The sequence below is a fragment of the Erpetoichthys calabaricus genome, chromosome 5 (genome assembly GCF_900747795.2).
Source record: "Erpetoichthys calabaricus chromosome 5, fErpCal1.3, whole genome shotgun sequence".
Taxonomy (NCBI): domain Eukaryota; kingdom Metazoa; phylum Chordata; class Cladistia; order Polypteriformes; family Polypteridae; genus Erpetoichthys; species Erpetoichthys calabaricus.
Genome location: NC_041398.2, coordinates 190,959,529 through 190,979,899, shown reverse-complemented (window position 1 = coordinate 190,979,899; position 20,371 = coordinate 190,959,529). Strand labels below are relative to the sequence as shown.

At 39.6% G+C, this 20,371-nt stretch overlaps 1 protein-coding gene across 1 annotated transcript in view; it reads right to left on the bottom strand.

Moving 5' to 3' along the window:
• Positions 1 to 20,371, bottom strand: part of mamdc2a (MAM domain containing 2a) — a 142,210-nt gene that overhangs the window by 54,582 nt on the left and 67,257 nt on the right. The window contains exon 4 of the mRNA XM_051927784.1: positions 19,621 to 19,705. Within this exon, the coding sequence (XP_051783744.1) occupies positions 19,621 to 19,705 (85 nt within the window). The remainder of the gene's footprint in view (positions 1 to 19,620; positions 19,706 to 20,371) is intronic.

Sequence of the window (20,371 nt, the reverse complement as noted above, 5' to 3'; positions counted from 1 at the left end):
GGACATCTGCAGAGAATACTGGGAATTGTAGGCCAGTGGGGCAGGCCTATTGGGGTCTGTGGATGTGCTGCAGGGAGTTACACTCCCTACTTTGTGGGACTTCCATGTGACCCAGAAGTGATTCCTATGGACAATGACTCCCGTGTCTTCAATAAAAAGTACCTCAATGCCTTGTCCAGACGAGCAAAATCTGGGAGAGGAGACAGGCAACACTTGCCAAGGAGGAGTAGCGGAGAGAATAAAGAAGAAGAGTGGTGGTTAGTGCTGCACAGAGGTTTTTCTTTACAATAAAATCCTTTACTTTGAACCCAGGACTTGTCTGTGTATCCATGTCTGAAGTTTGGGGTGCCTGTTGATCACAAAGGCTTAATTAAAGAGTAAAGGCAATTTGAAAATTATGCAGTAACTACAAGAAGCTGATGCACTACAATACTTTTTACAGGTAGTTTGAACACACACAGCACAGCACTCTGCTGTTAATGTAGCTGAAGCCAAGGTTAAATGAACATTGAACTTCACTGCGGGATTGCAACATTGTTGAACAATGAACTGTAGTGAGATTTCTTTGGGCAGAGGGACTGAAACCTGCTGAAATTCGCCAAAAAATGTTGGCTCAGCACAGAAGTGAAAACAACATGACTCAATGAAAAATGTATGAATGGGTAGAAAGGTTTAATGCATCAACATCATTCACACAATTCCACATCGACATGGTGAATGCCTTCATCAGAGAACACTGACGGATTACGTTGTTCACTGTTCCTGCATATTTGGATATCAGATATGGATCTGCACATGCCATAGTGCATGATAACTTGGAGTACTGTAAAGTTTGCACAAGATGGGTACCCAAACAGCATACTGATCTGCACAAGCCAACATCGTTTGGTGATTGGCAGCAGGTATCATTCAAAGAAATGTGCTGAAAAAAAAGAAATCTTACTACAGTGTATTGTTCAACAATGGTGTAATCCCGCAGTGGAGCATCCATTTTCATTTGACTTTGGCTTCAACTAGACTAAAGGCAGAGCACTGCACTGTGTGTGTTCAAACTACCCATAAGCCATCTCAAACATGTTGTATTGCATCAGCGTCTATCCCTTGCAGTTACCACGTAATTTTAATATTGCCTTTACTTTTTAATTTACCCTCGTATTACCCACATGAAAACCAGTATAAGACATGCATGAACCCAGTATAGTGAATACTGTACATAAACCACTACTATATGTATTCAGACCATTTGTATATTTATGTAGCATAGGACCACAAATCAATGCTGTTCACTCATAAACCTATAACAAAAATACCTGAACCTGTGATATACAAGTACAAATCAATATAGTACGTATGCAAACAGGCAGTATACATTGTCAATGCTATGGGAATATTTTGGAAATTCTACTCCAGTAAAAACCCGGGCGGAAGAAAATTTTGTGACAGCACTACTAACATGTTTCCCCCTTTGATAAAGAATGGAGGAAGCAAGCACTGAGGATGTCTGACGTCACTTCTGCCTCTCCACTGGAAGTCACATCCTTTCTGCCCAGAGTGCTATTTAAGAACAAGGCAAACTGGAAGTCACTGCTGATTCTCAGAACTGCATCTGAAGAAGCCACTATTGTGTCCTCAGGAGCAATGCAACTACTTCATCACAGAGCACAATAGTCCCCTGTATTTTCTTTAAGCTTGTAAAAACTCTGCATTAAATTGGGATTCCGACATGGACCAAAACTCTTTACCTTTACTGTGTCCCCTCTGTTACAACATATACAAACCAACATAGTTCTTCATACACAACCTAATAATATACAGATATAAAGACATACAGTTCATATGAATGAAACCAGCATTGTACACACCCAAACCAATAAAATATGCATAGCAACTGATACTAAATATTCATAAACCAATAGCGTGAACATGTAAACCGATAGACTACACCCAAAACTATATAAAATGTGTTTTTTTTAATAATTGTTATCTGGAGTTTTAACATGTTTTTCTTTCTAACTACAGTTAAAGTTTCGATTTTCTAATGCATAAACCAGTGAAATCAAGCAATCTTTTTTATATTGCAGTTTTCCATGGCACACGTATTTATATCTCTCTATTATAAAAGAGAATCTTCAGACAAGACTTTTGCCAAGAGATTTTTTCAAGTCCCGCACTCCTCTCAACCATTTTCAACCACAGTCCTTCACTTCTCATTCGTGTGAATGCTTTTGTCAGACACAGTTTCTGCTCTCTCAGCTCTCATACATTTTTATGTTTTCCTCACTTTAAGTTCCCAATAAAAGAAGACTTATTATGCCCAAATCTTATTGAAGAATTTCATACTGAAGGATTATCAACAGTAGAAATGAGTACACTGGCAATCCTAGCACTGAGAAACAATGAAGTCAAATGAATTAACGCAAAAATTGTCAATCAGTTACACTGCAGATTGGTTAAATGCATATCAATAGACTATGCTGAAACAGTTGGTGGTGATAGTGTGGAAGATGAACACATCAATTTACAATATCCCATTAGTATATCAGCAACCGTTAACACCGTCTGGTCTTCCACTGGCCAAATTATGGTTGAAAAAAGAATGTGTTGTAATGTTATTGCGTAATTTATGTATGAGTGATGGGCTATGCAATAGGACAAGATTAGTTGTATTCAAAACTGGTCGAACAATTCTGACATGTAAAATTTTAACTGGAGACAAGAAAGGTAATGTAGTACATCCTTCTGCGGATAACATTAGACACCAAAGAAGATCTTGATATGTCATTTGTATTGAAACGTTTACAGTTTCCGGTTAAAATACCTTTTGCTATGACAATTAACAAATCACAGGGACAAACATTCAAAAAAGTCAGTTTATTTACTAGAGAGAAAGAAACGATATTAACTCACGGGCAGTTATACGTTGCATTGTTATGATGTAGGTCCAAACACAGAATCAAAATTCAAAGCAATATTGATGAAAAGTTAATTTCAAATATTGTAAAAGTGTAAGTTTAAAAAGTATTTGCATGTTAATTTCAAAGCCAAACAGAACAAAAATATATAATGCAACAAATACCTCTTACTCAACATGAAACATAATTTTCTTTCAATTTATTACGTTTTACTATTTTTTTACTATGGTTAATTACTTGCTGTAATGTAAAACAATTTGTTTAAATTGTACATCCGCATCCCCATATGCAAGCTGCAGATCCGCAAAGTGGCTAGCGTGTAGCACCCGCCCGGGAGTTGGCGAGTGGCGTGAGCAGGGAACAGAGCCCCCTAGTTATTTTTGAAAATAAAACACAAACAAATTATGTGTCTTGTTCTGGCTTGCACAGTGGGCAGTGGCGGAGCGTCAGGGCCTGCAAGGCCTTCTCTGTTCGCCTAAAAAAATATCTGAATCACAAACTGATGTTAATTATATTTTGTCCATGAATACTTATTAAATAATTCCAGATAGTCTGTCCGCTTCCTTTCATAGCTTTTCCGATGGTTGTGCTGCTTCCAGACATGTATTTTCGTATTAAAGCATTTAACCAATCACATTTCAGCCATCATTTGTTGCCAGGCAGGGTCATAGTCAAAGAAGTCTGCGCGGGAGGCCTTCACAATTTGTTCTGCAGGCCCTCTAATCTATAATAATAAAAGGCAAAGCCCTCACTGACTGACTCACTCACTCACTGACTCACTCATCACTAATTTTCCAACTTCCCGTGTAGGTGGAAGGCTGAAATTTGGCAGGCTCATTCCTTACAGCTTACTTACAAAAGTTAGGCAGGTTTCATTTCGAAATTCAAAGCGTAATGGTCATAACTGGAACATATTTTTTGTCCATACACTGTAATGTCACGTATCGCGTCATCACGCCTCCTACGTAATCACGTGAACTAAAAACAAGGAAGACATTTACAACACGAGTCACACGCGGGAACGAAGGTAAATGACGTTAATTTTTGACTGTCTTTTAATACTGTGTAAGCATACATATTAACACATGTGCAATTAAACGTGTGCATTTACGGGGTGATTTCTCAGGCTTAAAAGCTCACCTTTTATCAAACGCGGGAACAAAGGTAACTGACGTTGTTCACTGTCTTTTAATACTGTGTAACCATACATATTAACACATGTCCAATTAAACGTGTGCATTTACGGGGTGATTTCTCAGGCTTAAAAGCTCGCCTTTTACTAAAAAGGTAAATGCAAAACTATTTTCAATCAGTTTATTGAAACGCTCCCGTTAAGGATTGCAATAACATATTCGCGAGATAAAAGAACGAAGTAGGGGGAAATGGAGGAACAGCCGCAAACAGCGAACAGCAAAAAATTAATTAAACAATTGACAACGGAGCGAGTTAAGCATACAAGCATGTTCATAAGGGAAACAAAGCACGGTGTAAAACGTAAGTTTAAATTAAGTTTATAGAAACGCTCCCGCTGCGGATTGCAATAACATATTCGCGAGATAAAAGTTTAATGAGAAGACACGAGGTATAAACGAACCACACGCCGTGGCGCAACGTTAGGGGCAACACTTTCAACCATTCTATGATCTGCTTCTCGCAACTGAAAGACGGCACATGGCGGATGTTAGCCGACTTGCTCACCGCAACGTTAGGGGCTTCAAGTATGGTGCTGACGCCACATCTCAGTGCCAACACTTTGCACACTGTACTTAAAAGACACGCCCTCCTCACTGGACAGTTAAAAAGACCAATCAAACTAACGATGACATCAAGTATTACCCAATCAAAAGTAGGAAAGGAGGCATCTTCATAAAATGCGTGTGGGATGATTTGCATGAGACGCTGCTTTAAAAAAAAAATGATAAAAAAATACGGGATAAATCCCGTCCAGTATTGATTCAAAACGGGACGCGCAATTTCATTCTCAAACGCGGCACGATTCCGTATTTTAAAGGACGGGTGGCAACCCTACAGTGCCAGGTAACCACCCATACAATCAGATTGTGATTCAGACTAGGAATGCAATGAATGTAATTACCCCGATCTACATACAATGTCTTGCAACATTCAAAGATGATGGTTTGGGATAATTAGTACTTATTAAGTACACCATGGCACATAAAAGAGCTTATAAAGCCTTGAACCGAAAAAAGCAAGATCTCAGAGATCGTAAAAAAAAAAAAGGAGGTAATGTCGTTTTACTCGCTGTACATTTTAGTCAAACATTACCAGTTATTCCACGAGGGACACCAGCAGATGAACTCAACGCGTGTTTAAAATCCATGCTTCTCCCACGCTCGGTTATATGTCGCGTGTTCTCGGGTAGGTACACCAAAAAATTTATACATTTAAGCATGTAATGGGCAAACAAAAAATGAGGTATACCCGAAGGCACTGCAGTAGTACTCAATGTAACTTTACTTCTTAAATGTTAATGTTTTACTGTTTAATAATTTATACGCTTCTTATATATTGTTCAAATTCTTTTATCAAAATACCAGTGACAGCGCAATGCACGATAACATGGAGTGAATACACCATACGCATCTGCCCACGGCCGCCCTGGTGTGCGCAGATAGGAGTTGATTCTAAAATAAAATAAACATAAAAAGAGTAATACAATCATCACCCATAAAGCGGATAGCAGACGTGACGTATTATATGTGTACCACATTTCAACTCAATAGGTGAAACGGTTTGCAAGCTACAGGTCATTTAAAATCCTGGACAGACCAACGAAAAGCCACGGTAGCAAATTATAGAAGAAGATTTTACTGTTTAATAATTTATATTTATATGAAATGTGCTTCTTATATATTACTTCATATTCTCATATGATAATGATGTTAATGTTGTTTATATTGATTTCTATGTTATTGTAAGTGCATCTATGTCTGTATATGTATGTATGTATGTATGTATGTGTACATATATATATATATATATATATATATATATATATATATATATATATATATATATATATAAAATATATATATAAAAAATATATGTGTATATGTATATATAATATATCTGTATATGTGTGTATATGTGTGTGTATATGTATATATATATGACAGCAACACTCATAACAATGACAACACAATTACATTGACAATCATGTTACGTTATTTTTAAAATGTTTCCTTTACTTTTTCATAACCTCTTTAACACACTACTTCTCCGCTGCGAAGCGCGGGTATTTTGCTAGTACAAAATAAATGTCAATTAAACTGTTGCTTCAACCAATTAGATTTTGAGTTGATTTCACTAGGACCCTCTAGCAGGCGTACGGCAACGTCACCGTATTCAGACCCATTGATTGGATAGGATGGTGTAATAGCTATTTTGTCACCCCATGACTGAAGGAGGAGAAGAAATAGATTTGGTGGCAGATTTACTTTCAAGGCCATTTTCAAGACGGACTTCTCAAGAAAAGCTGGACATTGTTAAGAAAGGTCAGACAACTTCGAAGCTAGCTAGCCTGTCACAACCAGGAGGAGGATTTGTCCGCCACTTTCAGGTTACCACCTACGAGTGGTACCCCTGGCTCACAGAGTCCGAGGAACACTGCAAATTGTATTGCTGGGAGTGCTTGTTATTTGCCACTGGTCGACATGGTGTTTGGAGCCACACTGGGTTTGTAAATTTGACTTGCCTAATCAAGGCAGCAAAGAGACATCAAAGCACTGCCGGACACTTACAAGCAACGGTGCTTTCCAAAACCTTTGGGGAAACCAGAGTGGATCTACAGCTGAATGAGCAAGTGCGCAGGGAAACGGAGCTCCACAACGAAAAGGTGAAGAAAAACAGAGAAATCTTAAAAAGACTGATAGACTGTGTCATTTTTTTGGGCAAACAGGAACTTTCATTTCAGGGACACGATGAAAGCGCGGGATCCAATAACAGAGGGAACTATGTGGAGCTTCTTTCCCTCATTGCTGAGAGCAACACGGATTTATATTACCACCTGTCCACCAATAAAGTGTTTAGTGGGACGTCGGGTAAAATACAAAACAACCTAATCACTGCTATTGCTGAAGTGATGGGAGAAGAGATAAGAAGTGACGTTAAAAAAGCACCATTCGTCTCTATTATGGTGGATGAGATGACAGACGCGAGTAACGCAGCGCAGCTAGCACTGGTCCTGCGTTACGTAACGGGCACAAGTGTCAAGGAGCGATTTGTAAGATTTGAAGATGTTACCAGTGGGAAGCGAGCCGATGACATTGCAGGTCTTATCATCAGATTTTTGTTGGAAAATGAATGTCTGGGTAAAGTTGTGGCACAGTGTTTTTACGGCGCAGCGGTCATGTCTTCTGGATTAAATGGGGTGCAGGCTAAAGTTAAAGAGAGAGCACCTTTGGCTTTATTCATACACTGCTATGCACATCGGCTCAATTTAGTACTGACTCAAGGGGCCTCAAAGCTTAAAGAATGCAAGATCTTTTTCGGCCACCTCAATGGCCTTGCTGCATTTTTTTCTAGATCGCCTCGGCGCACACAACTACTGGACGAAATCTGCCAGCGTTGTCTCCCTCGTGTGGTACCAACACGGTGGCAGTACACATCCAGAGTGGTCAATACGGTCTTTGAGAAGAGAGATGCTTTAAAGGAACTGTTTCATCACATTCTGGAGCATCATGACGAGTATGATGAAGACACGGTGCGCTGTGCTGATGGATTTAAAGCATGTCTGGATGATTTTGAGTTTTGTTTTTTGCTTCACACATTCAATGGCATTTTTGAGTATTCAGACGTGCTCTTTTCAATACTACAGGACAAAAAAACTGGATGTGCAGTTTTGTCTGGCTAGGGTAAAGGAGTTCTGTGACACCATTGAGTGAGATAGAAGCCGATATGAGGAACTCTATGAGGCCACTAAACGTACTGCAGGTGCTCCGAGCGCACGAAGAGGTCAAGCAAGATCTTTGCACGCACTACCGCCAACTCCATGGCAGGATTCTGGACAATATTATTTGCCAGACACAGACCAGATTTCAAGACCACGAAAAACTGATATTTGTCATGCTCCTCGACCCCCAGAAGTTTTGGGAATACAAGAAAAATTTCCCGCATGCAGCCTTCTCCAGTATAACACAGAGCCACGGAGCATTTTTTGATCTGTCTCGGCTAAAAACAGAACTGACTGTAATGTATGCCATGGATGATTTTGCAGGAAAATCTCCCACTGATCTCCTTGACTTCCTTCATCAGAAAAATCTGAATGAGAGCATGGAGCAGCTGTACACATTGGTATGTTTGGTGGTGACCATTCCTGTGTCCACTGCTTCTGTCGAGCGGACATATTCAGCCCTAAAGCGAATTAAATCTTATGCCAGAAATACGACAGGGCAGGTTCGAATTTCAGCATTAGCTTCAATGGCGATAGAAAGGGACTTCGTGATGGAACTGAAGCGCACAGATAATCTGTACGACAGAGTAATTGAACTGTTTTTGAAGAAAGAGAGGAGGATGGATTTTGTTTACAAATAATCCGAATTTTTGGTGAGTAAAATGTTGCGATTTTCCTAAATAATATTACAAGTTTATGAGTTATTATTGATGTTTTTTATGTGTGTCGCGGCCGTAGCTGTAGTAGAAAGGAACTTGTTCACCCCTGGTTTGTCTATTCAATAAAGGCATTTATTGTGGCTACAGGAGTTACAGTATCTATCTGCGATGCAACGGCTCTTTATATTATATTTCTGCATATTAAGATAGTTTTTATAACCATAAATTAGTTTTTGAGGGGCGGGTTGACTCAGACGGAGCACTACTGAAGGCCTAGGTGTGAAATGTACGGTCCGCCACTGACAGTGGGTCTACGGCAGGGTTAAAACTGGTCTACTTATGATATAAAATCCATAGCTTCAGTCAATAGACTGTAGCATCTGCCAAACAAATAAAGAATGCATTGTCCACTGTTACTAGAAACATGCTTTTGGGTCCTGCGTGTATTTGGGTCAATGTATATACAGTAATTAATATTTATTGTCTCTACTTGTCTTTTTCTCCCATATTTAAGCTGCTTAGGCTTATTGCCTCTACAGCACCTGTTGCTAGTCATGGTCTGCATTGTTACTGGGAGCATACTTAACTCTAAATTAGCGTTTTCCAACTAGTGGGCCATGGCAGTATAGCAGATCCTGGATGAACCCTCCACACACACTGTTCCGAAACACACTGTCAATCACACTCAATTCACAATGGTGGCATTGCAGGTGGATCACGAATCACCTCGAGCGAAACCCCATCCACCAGTCTGATGATCATGCTCGAGCCACAGCAGCAGCATCGCAGGTGAATTGCAATCAATCCTGGATGACCTCCCAAACCCTAACTCTGATGATTATGCTCAATTCACCAAGAACAAAAAGCATCAACAATTGTGCTTGATTCATCTTACCCTCTTTCCCCGCTTTGACTATCGCTCTTGACTCCCACTCAGATCATGATGCTAAATTTACAGATGGGGTGTGACAACACAAAGGTTGGGAAAAACTGCCATAAGTGTGTCTAATTTCAGCAGATCTCCTCAGCAGATATTTGAGGAGTGTTTGCTAGCTAAATGCATTTTTCATTGCATTGTTAAAGTGGACATGCACACTTCTTTCAGAGCACCTTTTGTGACTAGCAGATATTGTATTTTTTACTCACAGAAACTAGTTATGAATAGCAAATGTCTTAAGATGACTAACTTATTGTGCATTTTTTGTTTACAGACTGCTGTCTGTATTTTAACCACATTTTTGCCCATTCCTATTTATTTCTTTCTTTCTTTCATCTCCTGGTCTTTCTTTCACTCTCTTTTTCCCTGTACACCTGCTCCCTGCCAAGGGATTCATAACCAGGATGATGTTGAAAAGGAGAAAAGCCAGGGTGGTTAATGTTGTCCCAAACTCCTCTTAAGCTATATTAGACAATTCTTATCCATCCATCCATTATGCAACCCACTATATCCTAACTACAGGGTCACGGGGGTCTGCTGGAGCCAATCCCAGCCAACACAGGGTGCATGGCAGGAAACAAACCCTGGGCAGGGCGCCAGCCCACCACAGGGCACACACACCCACACACCAAGCACACACTAGGGACAATTTAGGATCGCCAATGCACCTAACCTGCATGTCTTTGGACTGTGGGAGGAAACTGGAACACCTGGAGGAAACCTACGCAGACACGGGGAGAACATGCAAACTCCACCCAGGGAGGACCCGGGAAGCGAACCCGGGTCTCCTAACTGCGAGGCAGCAGCGCTACCTATGTTTCTTGAAATACAGTATCAGTAAACCTACCTTGTTAAATCATAGATAAACCAGAATGGATACAGATAAGTGCTTAACCAATATGCCCCTTTCCAAACAGTGGCAAGGTTGGGTGCAAGTCACCCCTGCAAAGTGCCTCTCTATTCCAAAGCACTCCCTCCCATTACAGTAAACCATCACTGAGGTTCTGGTTCAGGAAAATGCATTGCTTAAATATTTTGCATTTATAGAAGTGGTCAAGGCCAGAGCCGAATTAAGGATAGTACACAAAGTTAAGCTTTATTGTGTATTAATCAGCAAGCAATACTCAAAGTTAAAGTACATACCTTACTCTTAATATAAAGTATTCAGACCTATTCACTTTCTGCACATTTTACAATGTGGTAGATTTATTTTTTTATATGTAAATTTGCTATTTCTGCCCAACTGTCTACACTTGATAACCCATTATGATCAAGTGAAAACATGTTTTACAGAATGGTTTGTAAATTTACTAAAAATCAAAAGCTGAAATCTCTCATTTATACAAATATTTCACACCCTTTGCTGTGGCAATCTAAATTGTAGTCAGGAGCCTCCTGTTTGTTTTAATTATCCGTGAGATGTGCCTAGAACTTGATAGGAGTCCACCTGTGGCAAACTGAATTGACTGGACGTAGTAGTATACCAGACAGATACTGTCAAAGGATGATTGATGACCTTAAGCCCCGCCCTCAAAATAAGAAAATATGAATTCTGAAATATAAATGATGAAATATGAGCTATGAAATTTACCCCATTCCAAATTATGATTTATGAAATGTACCACTGTTCTACAATTTACAGCCTCCCTCTTACCTCATCCCATGAATTATGAATAATGACATAAGGAAATCATTTTATAAGCACTAGATTCAAAACTACTAATATTAAGAAAATATAAACTTATCTTGTTTGTAATACAACTATACATTTCTAATGCTAGCGTGCATCTCTTTAAAATTCAAAACAATTATAAGTCCCGCTCACTAATTTGTTTAAATTAAGAAATTATGTGTATCTTTTTTAAATTAAGAAAAGTAAACAATAATTAATATTTTCATATTTTGGGGCCGGGCTTAAGGTAATCAATCATCCCTTTGACAGTATCTGTCTGGTATACTACCGACGTCATTTAGAAAGGCACACACCTGTCTATATAAGATCTCACAATTCAAACTGCATATGAAGTCCAAAGAACTCTCTGTATATATTCATGATAAAAACTTAGTGACACATAGATCAGGGCGAATAAAACCATTTCTAAAGCTTTCCCTGGAGCACCATGGCCTCAATAATTATGAAATGGAAGAAGTTTGGAACCACCAGGACTGTTGGCCATCCGGTCAAACTGATTAGTCAAGCAAGAATGGGCCATGGTAAGGGAGGTGACCCAATGCTCACTCAAACAGAGCTGCAGAAGTCTTCTGCTGAGATGGACATCTTACAGCATTCCATTAATCAGGCATTTATTATGAAGTAGTTAACTCCTACTTGGTGTCTGCCAAACAGCATTCCAAAGAGCACACTACCTCAGACTGAGGCAATGGTTCACCTGTTCACAATGACCCGGAGTATACAGCCAAGACAACACTGGACTGGATTCAGGAGATGTCTCTGACTGTTCTTGAGGGGCCCAACCAAAGCCCAGACCTAAACCCCATAAAACATGTGTGGAGAGACCTTAAGATGTCAGTTTGCCATCCAGTTTAATGGAGCTTGAGAGAATCTGCCAAGAAAATAGGATAAACTATCCAAATCTAGGTGTGCAAAGCTTGTAGACACTTATCCAAGATAACTCAAAGCTGCAACTGCTGCCAAAGAGGCTTTTACGAAATACTGAATTAAGGCTCTGGATACTTTTATGAATGAACTAGTCATTTAGCCCGTTACAATAACGGGCGCTAGAACAGTAGTGCATAAACATTAGTAGGAACAGTCTATATTAAATGGCAAGGGACTTTGACCTCATTCTTTTTGTTGGTCGTATTTTTCTTTCTTTCAGCCTTTCTTTTGTTGATGTTTACTTGCTGAGCTGACCGTTCTTCGTGGGCTGCCGCCGTGTATTGTGTGACTTTAATTTTCTGTGACAGTAATACTGTCTTGTACGGCACTATTCAATAAGGGCGCGCACAAAAAGGCGAGCTTCAAAAAGGCGACCTCAATTGAGCGCGCCTTTATTCGCTGCGCCCAATTGAGGTCGCCCTTTTGAGGCTCGCCTTTTTGTGCGCGCCCTTATTGAAGGATGCCTGTGCGCGCCCTTATTGAAGGATACCGTCTTGTACATCCGCTGGCTTGTACGTCCGTAATATACCTTTAATTTTCTCTGGCGGTAATACAGGCGTGCACGTCGGTAATATGCCTTTAATCTCCTCTGACAGTAATACTGGCTTGTATGTGACTGTAATATGCGTCACTGTATTGTGTACCTTTAATTTCCTCTCGCAGTAATACTGGTTTGTATTTCCGTAAAACGCCTCTAACTTTCTCTGACAGTAATATCGCGCATCACACTGTGCCCCGCGCATGCGCACTTCATCAGAAGACACACACACACGGACACCTGGACGCACATAGGGATTTTATATATATAGATGATTTCAGTTTTTGATTTTCAATAAATTTGCAAACCTTTCTGAAAATATGTCTTCACTTTGCCATTATGGGTTATTGAGGGTAGATAGATGGACAAAACTGGGTAATAACTATCCATTTAGAATTAGAAAGTGGAAGGGTCTGAATACTTTCTGAATCCACTCTGCATGAATAATTCTATCAGCCCTTACATGGCTAATGATGAACTGGCATCCATCCACAGATGGTTCCAGAATTACTCCTAAGGTTTTGGCTACCAGAAATTCTCTAAAGGATAAATAAGTTAAGATGAATGGAAAGAATGCTTTGAAATCCAGCAGATCATCCTCCTACTTATGTAAGGCTGGCTTATAGTCGCATGTTACTTTTCAACTGATAAATAACATAAGGTAGTCAGCTATATGTGTTGTATTGTGTTACACAATGGATCTTTATGGGTAAGGATTTTCCTGCTTTCGCTGAGTGGTAACACAGTTTTTTTGTTTTATTATAATATAGTTGTTCTTTCACTGAAGACTGTTCCAAGGCATATATTTTCTTTTTCCGTGAAGAACACGTACTTAACCCAATTATTAAATGACATTTTCATACAGTTGACCTCAAGGGATCATGTAATTACATTTGGTACCTTCCTCCATCTGCTTGTTTTTCAAATCTCTTTTGAATAAAGATGTATACTTTACCTAAGATCAGATGAAAAATATTACAGAATATTTGTTCTTTTTTCAGCAGAATCCTTGTAATAAGGACTAATAAGGTAAAACACAAATGTGCACATGAAAAGGCGTGTTTCACTCTTAAGCCCTTTGGTTCTAAATTTAGCATCACCAATGTCATTTTCCTGCTCTGTGTACATTTCTATTGAATATTTTTGAAGTATGGGATATACTGGCTCTTACAAATGTTTTCTCATTGCATTAATCATCCTGAAGTACTGTATAAACAGTGTGTCACTGCTCGCTTTCTAATGTGAGTTCAGCTACTTAAAATTCCCTTTAGCTAACACCAGGTTGGTTTTTTCTCTTTTGTATTTTCATATATCTGTACACCTTTCAACAGCTTCAATCATTTGCCAAAAACCTGTCAACGTTGCAAATCTGAATCTTTAGTAGTTAGACTTCTTACAAATCAGAGTATATTTTCCATTTTAGTAATTGATAATATTGAGGTAGGGTGCCAGTGTAGTTTGTGCTTCTCAAAGGGTCCTGGGTTTGTATCTGAGTTGCTATCTGTGTGGAGCTGGTGTGTTCTCCCTACATTTCTCTGGGTTTCTCTCTAGGTATTCTGTTTTTTTCTTTTTGTTGCAATGATGAGCAGAATAGGTTAATCTGCGATTCTAAAGTGGCATGTTATGAATGCGTATACCCTACAATAGGCTGGCATCCTGTTCAAGACTACTTCCCATCTTACTCCAGGTCTAATTGACTCCATAATTGGCTTCTGCAGGTTTATTCAATGGGAGGACACATTATACACCTGAAAAAGTGAAATCGTCCATGAATGTTATACTTATGTTATGATGGCTTATGTTTTATGATGTACAATAAACTCAAATAAATTGTTACAGAAAAGCACTGGTGAGAGATCACATGAAACAGCTCCATGTTCTAACAACTGACTTTAATTTTGTGAAAGCAAATTTGCAGAAAACTATTTAATTAAATATACAGCGTCATGCACATGCGAGTAGGAGGCAGCCAACAAACCCTAAGGTGAGTGAATACTCATGAGATAAGGGGTTACGAAGGAGTACTAATGTCTCTCTCTCTCTCTTCAGAAGCAAAGGAAAATAAAAGCCCCCTACACTGTTCCAGAAATCATCACACCGATCCACTGATCCACACCGTCACTTTTGTCTCCCTCTCGAGGACGTCACTGCCGGTCCCACTATGATGACGTCACTACCTGTTGTGTCACTTCCTGTAGCCATCTTGCTTGTTTCGTTTTCCCTATAAATACCCCACTGTTTCAGATGTCTGTGTTGAATGTCTTATTTTGAACCTACTGTTCATTTTCATTTTGACCTGTCCTTTGGACATTATACGGGGCAATTTCCCCAACACTCGAAGACAACTGGAAGTCGAGTTATTTCTTATTTACAACAGATATGCAGACACAACATGGCACATATGTCCAAACAAGGCTTCTTAATCCTCTTAGCTGTACAAAGTACTAGAATGCCAAACTTACGTGTAAACTCCATTTTACCCAATCTAGCTCAGAATAGTGAGGGTCTAAGTTGACCCAGTGGCATCAGGCTCAAGAGTGTTGCCAAATGATTGCCGAGCAAACTCAGGAATGGCCAAATTTACAGGCAGTTTATCAAACATATACATTTTAATTGGGGAATGTGGGAAGAAACCTGAAGTATCTGAAGGTAAGTCAACACAGTGTCAAACAAATGAACATGTTTAGTGATTTCTGGGGACTGATTTGAAAAACATTTTAGGGGTTATGCTGACTTACAGTCAATGCTTCAGATCCTTTTCTTAGGAACAAAGAAGCCCCACCGCAACAACACTGATAGCACTTCCATTCCATCCCAAGTCCAGTCCCTGTACAATAAAGAGCAGTCTGAAGAAAACTGATCACAGTCCTCCTTAACTGTGGTGTCAACAGAGTCTCTGAACTGGAAGGGGCACACTTTCCACTTTCCCCTTTCTGCTACTGTATATGCTTTATCCCAACAGCGCCAACTATATTAAATGGGGATTCCCGGCTGGGACTCCAACTACTTTTATGTTTCCTGTCATCTTTCTATTTACAACTTCCATTGAGAGCATGGTGTTATTCCTCTATCAGTGAAGAATAATACACTGGTCACTATGGATTAGTTGAACTTTCCCAGCAGTTTTTACACAAACATTTAAAGGTACAATTCTTCTCAAACAGAACTGACCATCTTTATATAGAAGGTCTGTGCTGCCCATCCGTTCCAGTCTGCTATTGAGATGCATCACTTCCACCTCTTCCCCCATTATGGTGACAGAAATCAGGGCTTCACTGGCACACCAAAAGTCCACTAGCAGAAATTTTCTCTTGTCATCACCATTACTGATTGTTTAATGGGATTTCTCAAAATTCACACCTCAATCCCAAACCCCTGCTTATATCACCTTTTGCCCCCCAAAGTAAAACAACTTTCCAGGTCAATACATAAACAGAAGCACAGCTCTGGCTGACACTGCAGACTGTTGTCTATAAAAGGCTTTCAATTTCACTTTGTAATCTGGACTTTATCTTAGTACAAAACTAAAACAGTGCACAAATTGATTAGGCCGTGACCTAGTGTGCTATTTATTGTCTTTATGGAGTAATGAGAGCTGCGATTCCTGGGTTCAGAGTACATTAAAGAAGAATTTGTTAAACTCCTTAATAAAACTGGAAGATTTTGTCTGCCTAATGTCTTTTGTAGGGCAGTTAACATCAACATATCAAGTAACACGTTCCCATGGTTCATGTCTCGAGCACCTCTGTGCTCCCTGATAGTGATAAGTGAAAAGTATCATAGTAGTTAATATGAATTATTGTTCGATGGGGTGGTGGCCCCCATTGATCTGCATAATTAGATCTGGTAGAAAAGCTTTACTCTAAATGTCGTGATTGCTGAATCAGTTCCCACATTTGTCTCACTGTGTGGTCCTGGGCAAATTACTTAACCTGTCTGTAACTGTAAAAAATAATTGTAAACATTTGTAATGGGTCTTGACCTGATTAGTCATTTTGGACAAAGGCATCAGCCATACATAGTACGGTATAATAAGAATATTAATAATAAAAAACTGGCTTAATGAGTGACCATGAGCCTGTCATTTCACCTGCCTGTGCAGGAACAATTGAACGAGTATGAAAACACAAGACAACATTCTCAGACCCCCTCAATCGGGTCATAATGAGCCACAGCCTATCCCAGTAGCCATGAGAAACAACCCTGGACTCAACACCAGTCCTTCACATGGTCTATTCAATCACACACGCACACATACTGAGGCCAATGTACATAACATGCAAGTCTCTGAAACTGTGAGAGGAAAGGAAGAAAATCCATTCAGGCATGGAGAGAACATGAAAATTCTGCACAGATAACAACCTGGGGTAGGACTCAACCCCAGGACACTGGATGAAGGAATAACACTAGCCACTGTGCTACTGTGCCATCCACTATAACTAAAAACATGAATTAAATAAATGTAAACATATTTTATTATTAGTCTCCAATTTCCATGCACTGAAAAAATAACTTACAGGATATATTTAATAAAATTATGACATATATTTCCATTTCACTGAAACAAATAGTTCTAATATAAAATAAATGTGAAGATTAAATGTGCAACTTTCTTTGTGCCTTAACCATTCAGAAGGCAGAAATCACCCAATAACATTATCACTAGATTAATTTTTTCATCTTGTATATACACACACATACATACATACTGTGACCTGTTGGGGGCAACACCGAGCACCCAAACCCTCCAGCATACCAACACCAACACAGTCCTCAGTTCAAATAAAATTTTATTTTAGCAAATACTTTCACAGGATTCATAAATACAGCACAGTCACAATTTCTCTTATTCTCACTTCTTTCCTCTCTGTCTTTCTTTCTTCCTTTCCGTTCTGTTCTGTTCCTTTCACTCCTCCAGGTGAGTGTTGTCCAGCTCCTCTCCCGACTCCAACTCACCTGGATGAGGTTGAGCAGCTTCCTTTATGCCAGACCAGGGAGTACGTCCAGTGTCACCACAACACAGGTCGGAAGTGCTTCCGGGTCAGGAGGAAGTTCCTTAAAGTGGGGCCAGTCTGTTCCTGCAGCTCCCCCTGGTGGCACCCATGGAAGACAGCAGAGCTGTCTAACAGGACTACAATTCCCAGCCTGCACTGCGGATATCCATGCAGGCACTGTAGCCCATTGTAGCAGGGGAGCAAATAGTCCATGTAATTGGTCTGCTACTGTCCTTTCATTAAACTCTCTTCCTGGCCAGGTAAGAAACCTTGAACCATCCTGGCTGGAATACCAGCCCATGCCTGGTGTCCATAACAATGTATTTCTAAATAATGTACACATTATTAAATTCTATATTTGTGATACAATCAGAGGGACTTCCCCAAGGACTATTAATGTTGTTTCCACATATATTTCACTTCTAAATATGACATCCAAAAAATATAATTTGATTCTATCAGAAAAGGACAAATAAAGCCTTAAAACATTCTAATTTTGAGCATTGCCAATTAATATTATCTGTGTAATAGCAACATACTGTACTCCAAGAACCAGTTTTTGAATATGGAGGGAAGAGCATTGAAATCAGAAAATCTGAAGGCATTGGTTTAATCATTTAGACAGCTGCAAACATCTGCATGTTTTCATTTTCTGAGGAGCTGGGAGGTCAGAAAGAACCTGCGAGGACGTTTAGTTTATATCGTGTGGAGCACATGATTTAAAAGAGGAGCAAGGCTCATGGGTTCAGAACAGGGTCACCCAAAAAAGAAATGAGTACCTCAGGAAAGCAGGGGTCTCTCTGAAGGTTACAGTGGATTTACAGTACATGGTTTAACTATAGCTGTTTAGACTTAGAAAATGATATTTTTGTTTGCCATTAAGGGGAGACTTTTGCTTGGGGTTTGCATATTCTCTATGTGTTCACAAAGGTTTCCTCCTTTATAATGCTGCCATACTCCATGTTTATATTATTATTTAGATTATGTAGTGAGTTGCCAAGACAGACATAGCACCTAGATGGCACAAGACTGGGTTAAGGTATTTCAGAAGCCAGTCAGAGTGTTTCAGTTGTATTCTTTTAATTTGATACTGTGGGTTATGTCCTTGTTCATCCCTCCTTTATGTGTGCTGTTGCTCATGACCCAATTTTGTAACTCTTGATAAGCTTTTATCAAACAATCACCCACTAAAATAACACCATTTTGATAATTTTCCTATGGTCTTTCTGGGGATGCTCTCTGGAACTACAGGTAGAACATCTGAACTGGGTCCCTGTAAGTAAATGAGCATGAGACTGCATGAGATTCAGCAGGAGTGTGTGCTGTGATTGGATGGGCATCCATACTGGCCATGCCATTGTCAAGGAATGTATGGACAGATGGGCATTCCGGCTGTATTGGTTAATGATGTCTTTCTCAGTCAAGAGGCCATTGGAGAGGAAGGTCAGAGGAAGACTGACTCACAAAACCAATTATTCCTCTAGTACAATAAGGGGCAGAATCCCCCTGGTATGGCTCCCATTTGGACTCCTGCAGGGCTGCATTGGACTTCTAGTTATGGTGGGCAGCCCTGTTGGAGTCCATGGCTGGTGCTAAAGGGAGCTGCCAGGCAGGGGGCAGTTTGCTGCACTGAAAGTACTCCTGGGTCCAGGTTAAAAAAGAAGCGCTTCACCTTCTCCGTATGAGTCAGGAGAGGAGTCAGAAAAAGAGAAAAAGAAAATCATCATTTTTACTTTATAGAAGGAGAATGGGTCATTAATGAAGCCTTGTAATAAGGTAATTTGTTTAATAAAAGGCTATTTTAACCAGGGACTGCACCTGGAGCAATTATGTCAAGGCTTTGGGGAGCCCCCTATTGGCCACACCATGAATAATAGAATAAACAGGTTAAGGACTATGACAGCTGGATGGAGCCTTTACACCACATGCATCTCTGTTGGTGCTGATTACTGCAAACTGAGGATTTTGCGTGTGGGACAATGCTAATACTAAGATAGTGGAGTCTCAAACATGTCAGGTTAAAGAGAACAAAAAATGTTTAGACGTACCGATGCAGTATCCTTGCACAATGCGAATTTCAAATATTGCAACACTGTGGCTTAAATCTTCTCCAGGCGTTCCTTCGAAGATGATCTGAATGTAATAAAACACATAATTAAAAGGATAAATAAAGAAATACACAATTTCAATAACAAGACAATTGTGCTGCAGCTCAGAGGAGAAAAACATATATAATTAACACATGATTAAATTGATCAACTACAAAAAAAAATCTCCCAAGTTTAAAACAACTCATATATGTTATGTGGGTGAGCCTCCTATCTTTTTGAATCCTTAGAGCTATTGATACTCCAAAGGCCAAGCCAAAACTTAGCATTATAAGTTAAAATACTGTACTTGTTAAAGAATATTAAATGTTGACTTTCTAGAAGTCAAACTTGATTTAATTTAAACAAAATGTGATCCTCTGTGATCTGCTTTTGTTCGCATCTGCACTCCATCCTTGCAACCAGAAGTGTAAAATGGTTCTTCATTTCCAGGTGTGACCTTCATCTGCAGGGTAGACAATCATTTCTTAAAGAAGAACTTGTGGACAGCAAAGCTGACATGCAGCACTTCTGTTTTAGCAGGTTTAGGATACCCAATTATGTGTTTTAGCCCAGAGTTGTAGCAAAGATTTATAATGGCTTTATCATAAATTTATATTACAAATTAACAAATTTTGAAAGTATTATTTTCCAGTGACGCTGGCACATTCTATGCCCCTCACCTCTAGCTACCAACGCACACTCCTGTTGC